This window comes from Panulirus ornatus, chromosome 4, assembly GCF_036320965.1.
Source record: "Panulirus ornatus isolate Po-2019 chromosome 4, ASM3632096v1, whole genome shotgun sequence".
NCBI classification, from domain to species: domain Eukaryota; kingdom Metazoa; phylum Arthropoda; class Malacostraca; order Decapoda; family Palinuridae; genus Panulirus; species Panulirus ornatus.
In genome coordinates, this window is record NC_092227.1 from 6,069,567 (window position 1) to 6,088,749 (window position 19,183).

General features: G+C 39.6%; 1 protein-coding gene across 3 annotated transcripts in view; it reads right to left on the reverse strand.

Annotated features, from left to right (window-relative positions):
• LOC139765369 (uncharacterized) overlaps positions 1-14,350 on the reverse strand; it is a 34,695-nt gene extending 20,345 nt beyond the window's left edge. For 2 of the 3 annotated variants that reach the window (XM_071692756.1, XM_071692748.1), the window contains exons 1-4: positions 12,349-14,350; positions 6,424-6,487; positions 3,456-3,593; positions 2,056-2,265 (exon numbers count right to left, since the gene is read on the reverse strand). In XM_071692756.1, the coding sequence (XP_071548857.1) occupies positions 2,056-2,265; positions 3,456-3,593; positions 6,424-6,487; positions 12,349-12,489 (553 nt within the window). In that variant the 5' untranslated portion in view covers positions 12,490-14,350. Of the gene's footprint in view, positions 1-2,055; positions 2,266-3,455; positions 3,594-6,423; positions 6,488-12,240 lie in introns of all 3 variants that reach the window. The other variant, XM_071692757.1, reaches the window with a different exon arrangement.
• Positions 14,351-19,183: the final 4,833 nt, after the last annotated feature.

Genomic DNA, 19,183 nt, shown 5'->3' on the forward strand with positions numbered 1-19,183 from the left:
TATATGGTGTGAGGTGGTGTGATTGGTTAAGTATTGAAAGTTTAAAAGAGATATGTCGTAACAGAAAGAGTGTGATTGAGAGGGTAGAGGAAGGTGTGATGGGAAAGGTTGACAAACAGGCTATATGTGTGCATAAGAGGGTGTAGTGAAATGGTTTGAATATATAGAGAGAATGAGTGAGGAAAGGGTGACAAAGAGGATATATGTGTCAGAGGTGAAAGAAACAAGAACCAGGAGACCAAACTGGAGGTGGAAGGATGGAGTGAAAATGATATTGAGTGATTGGGGCCTGAACATGCAGGAGGGTGATAGGCATGCATTGGATAGAGTGAAATGGAATGATGTGGCATACTGGGGTCGACATGCCATCAATGAACTGAACCAAGGCATATGAAATGTCTGGTGTAAACCATGGAAATGCCTCTCACAGGAGAGGGAGCTGTGGTTTTGGTTCATTACACACATGTAGCACTACATTACATAACTGGAACAATGGCTCATAAAGAACATAATGCTTGCATCTCCAAATAGGTCTTCAAACATTTTTCATATCTAGCTCACACTTTAGCTTCGTTTACTCTAACCTCTTGCCATTCTACTCTCAATCTCCTGGGGTATTTCTTCACACAAGTTTCTTTTCCAAGCTAATTTACTTTCATCACCTTCATTTCACCTTGGTCATTTACTTTTTTCCAAAAACCTCAACAAATCTTCATCTTCACCTCTACCAGGTGCACCTCAGCACATTCATATACAAGAGTCTCTCTTTTACCCACCTGATCAATTAGTATGTAATCCAATAATCCTTCTCACTTATGTATACTTGTGTCTGTCCCTCTCCTTAAACCAGGTATTCCATATCAACAATCTTTTTTCAGCACAAAACCCTACAATCATTTCACCATTTCCATTCACCTATCTGAATACCCTATGCCCTCTAATCATACCCTCAACTACCACCCTACTCACTTTCATATCTAAACCAACCATCACTAATACACAATCTCTTGCATCAAAACTATTGACACCCTAACTTAGCTGTTCCCAGAACACTTGTGCCTCATTATTTTTCTTCTCATGGCTAAGTGCTTAATTACTAATAATTACCCATCTCGAATTTTCTTTCATTTTTCACCCACATTTGTCTAGAGCTCACTTCCTTACATTCTTTCACACATTCCCACAATTCTTGCTTTAGAAATAAAGCTACCCCTTTCTCAGCTTTTACCTCACACTAACCCCTGACTTTGCCCCTAAGACATTTCCAAACCATTCTTTTCCTTTAACTTATAGCCTAGTTTCACTTAGAGCCAAACCATTTAGGTTCTTTTCCTTAAACACACTACTTATTTCTTCTTTCTTTTCATCACGGTTACATCCACACACATTTTGACCCCCCAGACAGAGCCTTCAAGAAGGATGAGCACTCCTTGCTGGGCTCCTTCCTCTGTTCCATACTTTAGAAACTGAATATGAAGGAAGAATTCTTTCTCCCCTATCCCAAGTAATTATTATTCGATAAGTAAGTACTCTCATAAAATGCCAAGTCAATTCAGACAGTTGGTATCTGTAAATATGTGGTTTTGTTTTCTCTAATGTTCATGATTGGGATTTCAAAAACAAATCAATTAGGTACTATCTTCATTAATATAAAAATCATAACCACTATTATTCTAGGTATATAAATACAGTGACTTTAAAAGAATCCTACCAGTACTATCCTCATCAGTATCATCAAAATTAATTATTACCAATTAATTAATCAATAAAAGAATTGATGAAGTTGGAAGTAATTTCCCATTGATATTCCTTATAATGGAGTATGAAGGTACAGTCTTTCAGCACATGAGTACAACCCTGAGCACAACGGTACAGTCCTGAAGAAAAACAGTTGTCTCTTAGGTATGATGACATGATGTCTGATGTAGCCCTTCTGGGTTAGATAATATGTTTGGCTATCATACTCAAGGGTCATATGGTCATCCTTAAAGGTTGTACTGTCATCCTTAAAGATCTTAACATTGTTTTCAAGGTCAAGGAGTTAAGGTTACTCACCAATACGACTCCCATTGGGAACAATGAAAGAATAGAGACCCCCTCTTCCTTCATCATCCAGAACAGTCAAGTTGAACTTTTTGTTGATCATCTGGGAATTGGTTGGGCAATCCCAGAAAATGGTGTCATGGAGGGGAAGTGTAAGGTTATCAAGTGTCACCTTAACACACAAATCCTTTTGGGTCTCTCTATGATATGTGAATGTTAAACCTGAGAGATGCAAGAAAGTCAATCAATTTATCTACTGAGTGGCTACATAATACCTGCAATATCAACATCCTGAACATGATGGCAAGATTCTTCAACATGATGAATCAGCCCTAGAGCACTTTAACCTGACAATTAAGTCTGGTCAAAAGTCAGACCATCACATCCAAAGACTATCAGAGTGCTTAAGTGTTAAACCACTTTGCTTACCACTAGCTAGAGTACACAATGCTTGGCAAGCTGCTGTGTCACTTGATTACTGTGTGGCCATTGCCAACTCAAGGGTGGGCCATTTTGCTGTCTCTTTCCCCACAACTTGAAGCTTTAGAACTTTCTACGCTCTCATGTCTTTCCTAATAGCTATGATCTAACGCTCTTAAATACAGATATTTTTGCTTCCTTCAAAATTTATGAATACTTCTCCTTGTCTCTTCAAAATTTGTAAACACCTTTCCTTGTTTCTTCCTTTTCTCTTTCATAACTTCTTTATATCTCAATTAAGGCCCAGCCTTGGTGCAGACTTTTGACCATGATTGGTACCTCCAATGCAAAAAAACAATCTGGAAAGCTTTCAATATGAGAGAAAAAATGCTGATGATGAAAATATTCAAAAGGTACATATAGGGCAAAACTGAACACTATTGCACCGTTTGGCAAGAGACCAAACAAGCTGAAATATATGAGCTGCCAAGAATTCAGAAACAATGTAAAAGTTAAGCTGAGAAAGTAGAACATTTAAACTACACGGAGACTTAAAAAATATCTACATAGTCCTAAAACTAATAAATATATGATAATCTATGCTTGGCAGGACATAGGACAAAAACCAAATGTAAGAAAACTGAAAGCCTTAAATATGGAAAGAAATAGGAGGATTAAATCTACAAGTATACCTAGGAATAAACAAAAATATATGAGTGCACTGCAAGAAATATGAAGATACTCTTCAGTATTCTACTAGTAAAATAAAATATACTTCTGGAGTGAGCTTCAATACTTTCAAATTGGCTGAATGGTTGAATAGAGGGAGCACTGTATCAACCAAGAATCAATAACAGCACTATACTGATGGAGTTTAGTGGCACAAAAGAGCATTTTAAAACAAGCAAAATATGCATGAAGTACTGCACACTAGCCCTATCTCAAGCAAAATTTCTTAATAAGTACTCAAAGGTGAGTACACTGTGACCTACTCTGAGATGTCAGGTTGGGGAAGGAGATGACAAGGCCTGATTCAAACAAATAATATTTGTTCATTCTGTTGAGGGCTGAGAGGATGAAAGGCAGGTCTCCAGGTGGAAGCAGCTGTGTGTAGGGCTTAAGCAAACATTCTGCAATGACACATAATCAATGCTCATTATGTGGATAAAGATATCAAAGTAATAGTGGTTACAGAGTTTACCTGTAGGATTTGAGCATAGTAACCCTAATATGATAAATGAGAGGCATAGCTAAACTACAGGGGAATGTCTGCTGGGAAGGTATTGTAATAGGATAGAAATAATTATGCTAGTGATGTGGTGAAACTTGGGAAAGGATGTGTGGCATGGAGGCATGACTGATATAATGAACGTAAACTCAAAACTCTGTTATAATATCATAGCAAGGGGTCAAGAATGTTTCAAAACTGCATTTTTTTTTACCACATCATGGATGAAAAGGTATGACATTGCTCCTCCCACAGAGAAAGAGATGGGACAGTACAACCTCCTTTCTAATGAAATAAAGTGGTTTTCAGTGTCAAAGCTGCTTATATAATATATGAAGAAAGAGATAGAGTCGGTCCCTTACACACAACAGTACAATCTTTGGGCACAATGGTATGATCCTTGTGCATGACAGTATGACCGTTGACCACAATGTTATGACTAAGTACAATGGTAAAAACTCATGAGTACTGAAGTACGATCCTTGAGCATGATGGTACAATTCCTGACCATGATGGCAAAACCCTTAAGCTCAACAGTAAGATCTTTAAGCATGATGGTACAATCCCTGAGCTCAGTAATATGACTCTTGAGCATGGCATTACAACCTTTGGGTATTATGAGGGTACTTAGCTATCACACGCAAAGCTCGTCCTTCATGCTCTAGAGTTTAAGCATGCTTACAGGGAGATCACTGAAGGAAGAGATGCAAAGGAGGGGTTCACTATGGTTGGTTACCTCAAGGAGACAAAGTTTAACACGAGCAGACAAGTGAGGCACAAGTAGGTTAGGAGTTCCAAGGAAAAATGAAAGCAATAGAAAAATTATACAAGCAATAGGTGCAGAAGGGGGTCTGGGACTATTAACACTAATATCTAACATGGTGAGTATCAGATAGAGGTACAAATATGATATACTACAAATTATTAAAATCAATACACTATTCTTTCGCTTCTGACAAGATCAAAGTTAAAGAGCATGATGTACGGTCAACCAAGTGGTACTGGATTGGGACTCCATAAAAACTGCTAACATGGTCAGTACTGTGTGCCGGCTGGTGAAGAACCAGGAATCCCTGGATAAGTTGAAAAGCTGAGGTGAAACTACAATACGGAACTTATAAGATTCTTTAAATCAGTATCTATGTCATGAGGTGCAGGAAACACATTAGATATGCAAGTGCGGGCAACACAGTAAATGAGGTTAAGGGGGAAAAATTGGTGAGGGAATTGGTAATCAAAAAAGGTTGGTACATTATATATTTAGACTAAGCAAAGACAGAAACTCATCAGTGAGTTATAGGTGCCTGGGTTTATTGATAAAGTGTCAGGAAAAAATATAATTGCAACATGAAAAGGAGTTGAATATGGAGGGAAAATAATGAATATACAGTCCTGAAAGAAAAAGTAAAAAAAAATGCATAAAAGAATGAAGAAGATTCATGGAAACGAACATGGATAATTAACAAGAAGTTTGAATTTCGTCTGTTTCCTTGCGCTACCTCGCTAACGCGGGAAACAGCGACAAAGCAAAATAAATAAATATAGAATTTCTTTCAGAATGACATGATAAATCAGAGGAGAATGATGAATGTCTGTTTGTGGGCGTGTGTAACTACCTATTTGTACCGTATGGAGGGGGAGTTTTACAGTCATGAGGCTTCATCTCTTGAACATTCTTTACTATCATACAATGTCTTAAATTGGCAGATGCCATCATTCATTGTTTCATTCATCTACTACTCTTATCTCCTAAAGAACCATTCACTCTCCATATAGTCAATCTCTTTTAAAAAATTTAATGTTGTCTAAGCGATAGACTGACATTTGTAATAAAAATGACGGGATTGTAAGTACATATTCGCTAGTGAGACGTGTTTGTTACAGGCCAAGCGAGTAGGGGAACGAGGTTATTGAAAATGGTGAAGTAACTGACATACTTAATAACATTAAAGTGTATGTAAAACCCACATATGAAGGGCAATCATGTTTTATAAGTAAGAAATAGAAATCTATGTAAGAAATAGGAAACTGTAAATGAGAGCAAAGATCGAGGCTAGTACATGGATTTGTTTATTTAAGGGCTGCCCTCAACTGTTGTCTGACTCTGGGTGATTGTAGGGTGGTGAAATTAAGAGATAATGTAAAAGATGCTGGAATAAATATTGGTATTCAAAGGTGCTTCGTTATTATCCGGGGTTTGCACTAACTGATAACCCCCAACTTCGCCATTTCCCGCGTTAGCGAGGTGGCGTTAAGAACAGAGGACTGGGCCCTTGAGGGAATATCCTCACCTGGCCCTCCTCTCTGTTCCTTCTTTTGAAAAATTAACAATAAAAAAAAAACGAGAGGGGAGGATTTCCAGCTCCCGCTCCCTCCCCTTTCAGTCGCTTTCTACGACACGCAGGGGATACGTGGGAAGTATTCTTTCTCCCTATCCTCAGGGATAATATATATATATATATATATATATATATATATATATATATATATATATATATATATATATATATATATATATATATTGGCTGAAAAGATTTGGCATCGCTGCCTGCAGGTGAAGGAATCTTGTTCACTTCAGGCAACGAATCTTTTATACTTGTGGTGAGTCATATCTCGAACATTCAATTACTTTAAAACCTGTTTAATATGATCTTTCCTGGACTGACACATAGACAGACAAGCTGAGTAATAATTCACACGTAGACTGGCTGCCTGGCTCATTTTGCCTCTACCTTCCTCTGGTGAGGTAATCCTCTCCATCCAGCAGTTACCATCTTCATGGTGCGTTCTCTCCAGCTGTGGATAAAAAAGTTGTCAGGTAGTTGAAGGATTAGATATTTCTTTGACATTATACAGTAATAAACAGGGCAACCCAGATTGTCCTAGCTATAATAATTAGACTTTATCCTTCCATTACTAATGGAACTGTTCTTTCAATAACAAAATCTTTCAATTAAAAAGTGCAAATAAGGTATAATCTCTTGACATAGTTCGGGCTCATCTACAAAAATGGATTCTGAAAACTTCATTCACTCCATGACTTTACTACGAATGTTATTAATACTTGGCTACATTACTGACTACAGAATCATAACTATCAGCTTCAGTACAAGTTGTGTCCTTACTACATTTTCACTCTTCCCGTAATTTCCTTACTTCCTGCTTTCACTTTTCGAGGCTTCATATGATTCTATCATACCACAGAATTTATTACTTCCCCTCAACCTTATTATCCACCGATTATATTATATCCCTTGGTTTTCGCTACTGCATATATATATATATATATATATATATATATATATATATATATATATATATATATATATATATATATATATATATATATATATATATGCACAATGCTATGGATTCATGGCTCCCCATGACTTCAATATCCTCCAGATGGAATCATCTACACCATTATACCTACCACCTCACTACTCATCCCTTCTCTCCACGGCTTCCAAGAGTTCAATACTATAGCTTTAGCTTCTGTGTTCTATATCCCGTAATTTTCATATCAGACATGATTTAAGGAAAGGCTCAGTTAAAAAAAAAAAAAAAAACAAGCTGTGTCATCTCGTGAAGCTGGTCTTAGTGTGCGAGTGTTTCACCTCTCTGTCACAAAGGTGCATTGCTCTAACGATGCGGCCATTGAGCAGGAAATACTATCCCTTTAAAGTGTGACGGTGCGGAAAAAGATGTTGGCGGAAAAGGAAGCGGAACGAAGTGTGAAAATAATCCTCGATTTGTCTCTGCTGAAAGAAAGGGGACTAAACACCAGCAAGCAACTTTGACGTCAATACAAATCCGTTCTTTAAAATTACTGGAACCCTGGCAAGGACGTAAGAGGAAAGGGTAATTTTTAAGTTTCCGCCACACTAAGATTTTTTGGTAGGCGAAATGCTTTTCCGGTGGTATTTGCGAGCTAAGTGATATATATATATATATATATATATATATATATATATATATATATATATATATATATATATTTTTTTTTTTTTTTTTTTTGCTTTGTCGCTGTCTCCCGCGTTTGCGAGGTAGCGCAAGGAAACAGACGAAAGAAATGGCCCAACCCACCCCCATACACATGTATATACATACGTCCACACACGCAAATATACATACCTACACAGCCTTCCATGGTTTACCCCAGACGCTTCACTTGCCCTGATTCAATCCACTGACAGCACGTCAACCCCGGTATACCACATCGCTCCAATTCACTCTATTCCTTGCCCTCCTTTCACCCTCCTGCATGTTCAGGCCCCGATCACACAAAATCTTTTTCACTCCATCTTTCCACCTCCAATTTGGTCTCCCTCTTCTCCTCGTTCCCTCCACCTCCGACACATATATCCTCTTGGTCAATCTTTCCTCACTCATTCTCTCCATGTGCCCAAACCATTTCAAAACACCCTCTTCTACTCTCTCAACCACGCTCTTTTTATTTCCACACATCTCTCTTACCCTTACGTTACTTACTCGATCAAACCACCTCACACCACACATTGTCCTCAAACATCTCATTTCCAGCACATCCATCCTCCTGCGCACCACTCTATCCATAGCCCACGCCTCGCAACCATACAACATTGTTGGAACCACTATTCCTTCAAACATACCCATTTTTGCTTTCCGAGATAATGTTCTCGACTTCCACACATTCTTCAAGGCTCCCAGAATTTTTGTCCCCTCCCCCACCCTATGATCCACTTCCGCTTCCATGGTTCCATCCGCTGCCAGATCCACTCCCAGATATCTAAAACACTTTACTTCCTCCAGTTTTTCTCCATTCAAACTCACCTCCCAATTGACTTGACCCTCAACCCTACTGTACCTAATAACCTTGCTCTTATTCACATTTACTCTTAACTTTCTTCTTTCACACACTTTACCAAACTCAGTCACCAGCTTCTGCAGTTTCTCATATGAATCAGCCACCAGCGCTGTATCATCAGCGAACAACAACTGACTCACTTCCCAAGCTCTCTCATCCCCAACAGACTTCATACTTGCCCCTCTTTCCAAAACTCTTGCATTCACCTCCCTAACAACCCCATCCATAAACAAATTAAACAACCATGGAGACATCACACACCCCTGCCGCAAACCTACATTCACTGAGAACCAATCACTTTCCTCTCTTCCTACACGTACACATGCCTTACATCCTCGATAAAAACTTTTCACTGCTTCTAACAACTTGCCTCCCACACCATATATTCTTAATACCTTCCACAGAGCATCTCTATCAACTCTATCATATGCCTTCTCCAGATCCATAAATGCTACATACAAATCCATTTGCTTTTCTAAGTATTTCTCACATACATTCTTCAAAGCAAACATCTGATCCACACATCCTCTACCACTTCTGAAACCACATATATATATATATATATATATATATATATATATATATATATATATATATATATATATATATCAAAGTGCCTCTAGAATACAGGTCTATTGACGGCTTACCAAAGAAATTTCGAAACTTAGGGGCGTAAACTGGAAAAACAAACAAACAAAAATCTAAACTAATAAAAGAGAGAGGGAATATGTCATATGTGAGCGATTTGAGCGAGAAATGGAGGACAAAATCGTTCGAATCACATCCAATACTATCGGAAAATCAAATCGCTCTTCAAACAAAACTAAAAAAAAAAAAAAAAATTATGGGGCGGAAACTGTAAAAGTGCCCAGGAAACATGGAGAGAAATACAGAAGTATAGACACAGGAAACCACTTTTTCACCATGTTACATAAGATGTGGGGAAAAATTGTAGAAATGAAGGATATTTGGGTAAAAAGGGAAAATTCATAAATGTATGTGATATAAGTGAGGAGCTGGGGGCTCCACAGCTGTCACCCCGCAAGTACAAATGCTGAGGGAGTGTGTGTGTACATAAAGGACATGGTTCAAATGGACAAGGTTAAAAGACAACACAACTAAAATTCTTTCCCCACACTACACACACACTTGATGCCTCGAATACGCTTTCAATGTAATTACTTCCCCACACTACACACACACTTGATGCCTCGAATACGCTTTCAATGTGATTACGTAATTTCCCCAGATAAGAGATGACGACCAGGCCTGTAACACAGGAAATGTAGGACGAGAGTTGCCAGTCAGTCGCGGACTGACAAAGAAGAGCGCGACCTTTCAAAGGAAAGTGAGATATGCAAAAGAAATTTAAGACAACTCCAAACAGATGTCACTTGCAATATTTCCAAAGCACTTCAAGGCAAGCAAAGAACGTTATGGTTGAATAAGACCTATATTTGCATAATGCAAAAACCTTTATCTATTTGAACCATCAAATACAATTAACAGTATGGTCACACACATGACATTCACAAAATGTGTGATGACACGAAGCGGCGACACAAAGAGTTGCTCACCTCTCGCAAGGTTTCCAATCCCAATGGCGCCAATCAACTCATGTCAAATCACGTGACATTTGACAAACACACACACACTTCCTACCTCATCATGTGACCATAAGGAGAAAGATATCTTTGTAAACTTCTACGTTTAAAGCGGAGCAACTCGAAAAACGTGGGAGGCATAAGTCCATATCAGGGAGGGATGCTTGCCGCAACCCCCTAAAAATTCGCCACTGAAACAAGCGAGTTTTCAAGTATAAGTAGTTCTACCTGATAGTTTGCACTACGGCAGAGGTACGACTTCGGGGAATACAAGGAAGTGATATCTGACTACTGAAAGAAAATAAATAATAAAAATGACAACAAAGCTGTACTTTTCATACAGTGACATTAAATATGAAAAAAAAAAAAAAATCCAGCTCGAGTAGAAAAAGGGGCCTTACGCCTACCGCGGTTAGACATTCTATTTCTACGCGCTACAGCCAACCATTTGGAAATATTCCATGGCCAAAGAAACTGGTTATACAAGAACATGCCACATCCTGTGGTGAAATTTGCTATCGCAGCAGCTGGACATGGACATTATCCAGTTTCAAAATTATTTAGGTCGTTCTTTTGACTGGATCCCCTACTGTCACTGTTTCAAATAATTATATCAAAGGCTGAATTTACTTTACAAGCGCTTCTTAGCAACTTCTCTTTTGAATGAAGTTTAATAACTCAATAAAAAAGGTTTATATATATATATATATATATATATATATATATATATATATATATATATATATATATATATATTTCTAAAAGGGGAAGCAGAAGGAGTCATGCGGGGAGTGCTCATCCTCCTCGAAGGCTCAGATTGGGGTGTCTAAATGTGTGTGAATGTAACGAAGATGAGAAAAAGGAGAGATATGTGGTATGTTTGAGGAAAGGAACCTGGATGTTTTGGCTCTGAGTGAAACGAAGCTCTACGGTAAAGGGGAAGAGTGGTTTGGGAATGTTTTAGGAGTAAAGTCAAGGGTTGCAGAGAGGACAAGAGCAAGGGAAGGAGTAGCACTACTCCTGAAACAGGGGTGGTGGGAGTATGTGACAGAGTGTAAGAAAGTAAACTCTAGATTGATATCGGTAAAATGAAAGAGGATGGAGGGAGATGGGTGATTATTGGTGCATATGCACATGGTCATGAGAGGCATGTGTTTTGGGAACAGATGAGTGAGTGTGTTAGCAGCTTTGATGCACGAGCCCGGGTTATAGTGATGGGTGATTTGAATGCAAAGGAGAATAATATGCCAGTTGAGGGTATAACTGGTGTGCATGGGGTGTTCAGTATTGTAAATGGAAATGGTGAAGCTTGTGGATCTATGTGCTGAAAAAGGATTGGTGATTGGGAATACCTGGTTTAAAAAGAGAGATACGTATGTGAGTAGGAGAGATGGCCAGAGGGCATAATCGAATTGTTTTAATTGATATGCGTGTAAAAGAGAGACTGTTCGATGTTAATGTGCTGAGCGGGGCAACTGGAGGGATGTCTGATCACTATCTTATGGAGGCGAAGGTGAAGATTTGTAGTTTTCAGAAGAGAGAATGTCGGGGAGAAGAGCGGTGAGAGTAAGTAAGCTTGGGAAGGAGACTTGTGTGAGGAAGTACCAGGATATATATATATATATATATATATATATATATATATATATATATATATATATATATATATATATATAAGAGCGGATAAACCAAATATGTTATTTCCAATATTTTTCTTAGTGCAGAATTGCTCAATACGTTTGACCAAAGCAGCCAGTACATATAGGTAATCAATATACAAGTGATGAAGCACAGATGCTAACGAAATTGTCAAAGTGTTAATCTATCTTTTTGTTAAAAATAATCAAGCCAAAGTTAATACATTTTGATCAAGCACAAATGTACTTATATATTTCCCACAATTTCTTTGGACAGTTCTCATTACCGTTACTGTGGAAAATAGGCTAAGTCAGAGATGTTACAGAAAATTTTGAGTGGTTTCCATAGGTTTCAATGATTTGTAAAAGTATTTCATTTTCTTTAACCCCCCATTTTTCCTGATCGTCACAGCCCTCCCCACTATGGTCAGTAACGACAATGACTCCCTTGGTTTCGCTTACTTCTTTCACATGTAAGGAGTCCACTGGTAAGGTTTCCTTCCCAATCCATGCGTTATTTCTGTGGTGCCTCTGGATTGGAATTTGACCCTCAGTAGGTTGATTTCATACCTGGTAATTACAGGATCTTTTGCTTCCCTTCTTGCACACACCCGTTTCGCTGTGTAGGTGGGGCTCTACGCCTCTCATTTTACAAGTTTCAGTCACTGATAAAAGTAATAGTAGTATCAACAGGTACTGCCAGTGACACATAGCTCGAGTTGTCGACGAACAGCAAGGCGTATGGTGACTGTCCTTCAGTGTCGGATTTCTTGACACATGGCAACTGCGACTAACTTCATTGCGCTGCTAACGACGGATTCCAATTACTCGTCTTGAACTGAATTGAAACTTGACTGGGTAGCATTGGAGGCTGGTCTATTTAATCAGAATCAGACCACCCTTGTTTTAACAATATTTATCTTTCCAATCTAATTCCAAATCATAAACCCGTCTTTTCCTGTGTTTTATCCCCGTGTAAATGTACGTAGGTGGCAAGCAACCACTAGCATCTCGCTAAGTTCTTCATTACCAGATTTTCCTACTTGCTGTCTACCTATCTATCTATCGCTCTGATACATGCTCCCTCCTTCAAGGGTTGGCTATGGAAAGTCTCCATTTACCCCTGTCCTTAATGCCTCTCGCAAACACTATTCCACGCACTCTTTCACCATTCCTCCCTCTCCACTGTTCCTCCATCTTATTTGTCAGTGTCACAGGTGCTTTTCTTCTTACACCAACCCCTTTAATTGTAATATCATACACTCTCCTTGTAAACTCCCAGTCTTGCAATCTTTCCACGGGCGCAAACCACTTCAACAGTATTACGTTTCACCCATTCTACCACTCTACAATTCACTTTTGCATTCCCTGCCATAACACATTTTTTTCATAGACTCCTTCATTTCACAAGGGGAGTTCATCAGATCCACGGGCCTTCTATGGGTCACTTCGCCTTTTCCTCTCTTGGATATATCTTACCTGATAAATATCTCAATGAATTACAGTATGTCCTTAAGATTCTTAGCTTTCTCAAGTATTTACTGGCTTGATGACTCCATATCAAATGTAACCATAACTGGTTGCCCTCTTATTATGTCAGCTGTAACCTTTTATGTTACCTCAGAAATCAATCCTGACAGTCCCATAGCCTCCAGCTATATGCATTTCCTACTTTTTTCCTTTTCTTCCAAGAAAAACATTATCTGATTTAAATCTATCAAACTCCTGCTTTACTAATCTTCATTGTCATTCCATACATGAACAACCCTGCTCACACCATAAATTGTCCTTTAAAGGTTTATTTCCAACAAATCCACCTTCTTCATTGGCCCATGATTTGCACCAAAATAGCATCACTTGGAGTACTATACCATTAATGCAATTATTTTTGCCTGCTCAGACAGTGACTTTTCCTTCCACAAACTCCTCAGTGCAGCCAGAATGTTTATCCCCTCCCCTACCCCATAGTTCAACTCAGCTACAATTATTTCTTCTGCTGCCATGACCATCCCATTGAATCCTAAACACTTTACTTCCCCAATGTTCTCTCCAAATTCACACTTAAGCCAACTTGTCTCTCTCCTTTGTTGAACTTCATATCCTCACTTATTCACACTAACTCTAAACCTTCTCCTTTAACACGCTCTCAAATCTAAGACACCAAACTCAGAAGCTTCTCTCTTAAGTATGTCACCAGAACCATGTTATTTGCAATCAGCAAATGACTAACCTCCTAGGTCTTCCAAATCCTAGCCTACTGTAGAGTTGTCCTTCTCTTCAAAACCACTGCATTTACCTCCCGTACCAACTCATCCATAAACAGATTAAACATCCATGGTGAGACTGTACACTCGTTGCTGACCCACCTTCACTTGGAACCACTCTCCTATTTCAACATGCGCCTTATTTTCTTTATAAAAACTCCTCACTCATTCTGATAGATTTCCCCCCATACCATATTTTCATATCACCTTCCACATATCATATCTGTCACCCATGTCATACACTATCTTTGGAATTATATGCACCACATACAAGTCCCTCTCTTTCTCGAAGTGTTCCTCACAAATTCTTCTGAGCAGACACCTGCTTCACGCATCCACTAACACATTGTCCCTTCCTAGTCTAATACAATAATATATTATGAAATAAAATCCATATAACATTGTACACGGTCTTTTTCATCTGCTTTGCAAATTTAGGTTGGGAGTAATAATAAAAAGTAGATCTGTTTATTATACATGGGCATTTATGTGTATAAAAGTGGATGGGCCATTCTTCGTCTCTTTCCTGTGCTGCCTCGCTGATGCAGGAAGCAGCTCCCTTTCCTCATCCAAACCCCACAAAACTTTCCATGGTTTACTCAAGACCCTTCACATGCCCTGGTTCAGTCCACTGACAGCACATCAACCCTGGTACACCACATCATTCCAATTCACTCTATTCCTTGCACACCTTTCACCGTCCTGTATGTTCAGACCCTGATCGCTCAAAATCTTTTTCACTCCATCCTTCCAGCTCCAGTTTGGTCTCCTGCTTCTTCTTCCCTTCACCTCTGACATATATCCTCTTTGTCAATCTCTTCTCACCCATTCTCTCCATATGTCCAAACCATTTCAACTTACCCTCTTCTGCTCTCTCAACCACAATTTTTTTCTTTTTACCACACATCTCTCTTACCCTTTTCTTACTTACTCGATCAAACCAACTCACACCACATATTGTCCTCAAACATTTCATCTCTCTCTCTCTCTCTCTCTCTATATATATATATATATTTCTTTTTTTTTTTTTTTGCTTTGTCGCTGTCTCCCGCGTTTGCGAGGTAGCGCAAGGAAACAGACGAAAGAAATGGCCCAACCCACCCCCATACACATGCCTTGATTCAATCCACTGACAGCACGTCAACCCCGGTATACCACATCGCTCCAATTCACTCTATTTTTTGCCCTCCTTTCACCCTCCTGCATGTTCAGGCCCCGATCACTCAAAATCTTTTTCACTCCATCTTTCCACCTCCAATTTGGTCTCCCTCTTCTCCTCGTTCCCTCCACCTCCGACACATATATCCTCTTGGTCAATCTTTCCTCACTCATTCTCTCCATGTGACCAAACCATTTCAAAACACCCTCTTCTGCTCTCTCAACCACGCTCTTTTTATTTCCACACATCTCTCTTACCCTTACGTTACTTACTCGATCAAACCACCTCACACCACACATTGTCCTCAAACATCTCATTTCCAGCACATCCATCCTCCTGCGCACAACTCTATCCATAGTCCACGCCTCGCAACCATACAACATTGTTGGAACCACTATTCCTTCAAACATACCCATTTTTGCTTTCCGAGATAATGTTCTCGACTTCCACACATTCTTCAAGGCTCCCAGAATTTTCGCCCCCTCCCCCACCCTATGATCCACTTCCGCTTCCATGGTTCCATCCGCTGCCAGATCCACTCCCAGATATCTAAAACACTTCACTTCCTCCAGTTTTTCTCCATTCAAACTCACCTCCCAATTGAATTGACCCTCAACCCTACTGTACCTAATAACCTTGCTCTTATTCACATTTACTCTTAACTTTCTTCTTTCACACACTTTACCAAACTCAGTCACCAGCTTCTGCAGTTTCTTACATGAATCAGCCACCAGCGCTGTATCATCAGCGAACAACAACTGACTCACTTCCCAAGCTCTCTCATCCCCAACAGACTTCATACTTGCCCCTCTTTCCAAAACTCTTGCATTCACCTCCCTAACAACCCCATCCATAAACAAATTAAACAACCATGGAGACATCACACACCCCTGCCGCAAACCTACATTCACTGAGAACCAATATATATATATTCATACTATTTGCAGAAGCTGGTGACTGAGTTTGGTAAAGTGTGTGAAAGAAGAAAGTTAAGAGTAAATGTGAATAAGAGCAAGGTTGTTAGGTACAGTAGGGCTGAGGGTCAAGTCAACTGGGAGGTAAGTCTGAATGGAGAAAAACTGGAGGAAGTTAAGTGTTTTAGATATCTGGGAGTGGATCTGGCAGCGGATGGAACCATGGAAGCGGAAGTGAATCATAGGGTGGGGGAGGGGGCGAAAATCCTGGGAGCCTTGAAGAATGTGTGGAAGTCGAGAACATTATCTCAGAAAGCAAAAATGGGTATGTTTGAAGGAATAGTGGTTCCAACACTGTTGTATGGTTGCGAGGCGTGGGCTATGGATAGAGTTGTGCGCAGGAGGGTGGATGTGCTGGAAATGAGATGTTTGAGGACAATGTGTGGTGTGAGGTGGTTTGATCGAGTAAGTAATGTAAGGGTAAGAGAGATGTGTGGAAATAAAAAGAGCGTGGTTGAGAGAGCAGAAGAGGGTGTTTTGAAATGGTTTGGGCACAGAAAGAGAATGAGTGAGGAAAGATTGACCAAGAGGATATATGTGTCGGAGGTGGAGGGAACGAGGAGAAGTGGGAGACCAAATTGGAGGTGGAAAGATGGAGTGAAAAAGATTTTGAGTGATCGGGGCCTGAACATGCAGGAGGGTGAAAGGCGGGCAAGGAATAGAGTGAATTGGATCGATGTGGTATACCGGGGTTGACGTGCTGTCAGTGGATTGAACCAGGGCATGTGAAGTGTCTGGGGTAAACCTAATGAAAAACTTTAATGGAGTGAAGATATTTGGTACAGGGGAAGGGGAGGATTAAAGGGATGAAATGATTAAGGTGTTGAATCAAAAGTAGCTACACAATTCAAGACATCTCTCCAGGACCTTTGTCATGGGCCTGGTTAGGAAACTAAGGAAGCAAGCATGATTAAATCCTGCCCCATGTTTTCAGAAACTGGGGTTAAAAAATAAATTGTGTATGAATGAAACGACAATTACTGAGCCTGTGTATCCTCTTTAGATGCCAAAACTTCTTTCCTTCAGACCAATTATTCAGTTTATGCAAACGATTGATTAGCTTTTGTATGTAGTACTACTCTCATATCCAGAGTGGTTGTATCTCTGCATCCTTGCTTGACAGAGTCAAAAGTAGTCAGACCACTTTTGACTGTCAAAAGTCGTCTGACTCATAAACTGTCCCATGATAACCTTCAAACTTGACCCTTTTGCCCTAAGCTGCAATGTTGTTTCATTTATTTTGTTTTTGCTCCCAAGAGCTGGCCACTAATGTGCCCCTACCACTAGCTGGACCACAAAATACCCGGCAAGCTGCTGTGTCATATGATTACCATGTGGCTATTGGCAACTCTAGTGTGGGCCATTTTGATGAATGCTTCTTCCCCTACTTGAAGCTTTGGAACTCTCTACCTTCTCATTCTGGAAATTTTGTGTGGAAGTTAGTAGGCATTGTGATACTACAAGAGCCACTAACAATGTCCACACCATTAGAATGAATCTTACAACTACGAAAGAATCAGACACAACAGATGTTAACTATATGAGGGAAAACAATACAGTCCCACCACAATACTCTTGGCCCTAGTTCTTCGCAACAGCACTAAACCTTTCAAATTTCTCTAAACTACTCCATAACTAACTAAGTCCCTAATTAGAAATATAAAACTGACTCTTGCGACATATTTCAGCAACATATTCACAGATCCTTCCTCCCCTAGTAAATAAATCTCAATCCTAAACTCCACTGCCAGACAGATAGACAGATGTTCACACATTTGACACTATACTCCCTTAGCATGCATATGTTACACTTCCTCATTTGTGGTCTGGACACCATCTTACAAACATTAAAAACACTTGTATCAGTATATCATCCGACCCATCATGGCCACAGTGCAACTTCCTTACTGAAGACATTGAACTCCTCATTTGCCTTGTACTCACCTCAGAGAGAGAGACATGCATACAACATCACCACACTTTATGATCCATGATCCAGGCCAAAAGATGTGACTGGCTACTTAAGCATGATGGAAGTTCCTCAGAAACAGTTCCTGGGGTAGAAAGGTAAGGGAAAAAATGTATATACTGGTACACAAGACAGAAACTCCAGAAACTAGTGACAGAGTTTAAGAATGTGTATGAAAGGAGAAAGTTCAGGGTATATGTGAGAAAAAGAGAAAGGTGATGATGTGCAGCAGGGAGGGGATGATCTTCCATTAAGTTATGGTGCCTGAGAGTGAACACAAAAGTGGACATCACAGTGGGAGCTAGAGTGAGTCTCAGGAAGGAAAGGAAGGGCTAAGGTTAACAGTGCTTTAAGGAGGATGTTGAAAGAGAGGTTAGTGTTTTTCATGGCATTAATAGTTATGTCTGAAGGTGCAGTAGTCCCAGTAGTCTTGGGTCTTGAATGCAAAAGAAAGGAAGAAGTTGGTTGTATTGTAGGTGAAATGCCTGAGGGCCATGTGAGGTGTAAAGTGTTTGGAAGAAACATTGTCCATCTATTTATTCTATCTATCTACATCTATGATCCCCATTCCCTTTGGGAATTCCTTCCAAGGGGTGACCATAGGAAAAGTTTCCATAAGTGTTGACCTCTAGCGTCACTTCTTAGCCTTTAGTGTCTCACCCTTTACAGGCCACTGGCCTAGAGCAACTCTAGCCCATTGATTTTAGAGGCTTCTACCTAATGTTCCTACCAACTAATTCCACTCAGTGTGTCTTCATAATGTTCCTCCCCAGTGTTCCAACTTACTGCTTCTAAGTAATGCTCCTAGCTAATGCTCTTACCAACTACCACTACCCAGTGTTTCTGACTAATGCTCCTGTTTAATGTTTCTACTTTCTTCTATCTATTGCACCAACAATTTTGCCAAAAGGTAGGGCTAGCATATAGTGCTCACTGCAGGAAAATCTAGAGTTACAAAGAGTAGTGAGATATGTGTTGTCAAGTGATATGTATGACTAGAAGGGACTGTATTTTTGAGGACAGAATACCAGCAGTCCAC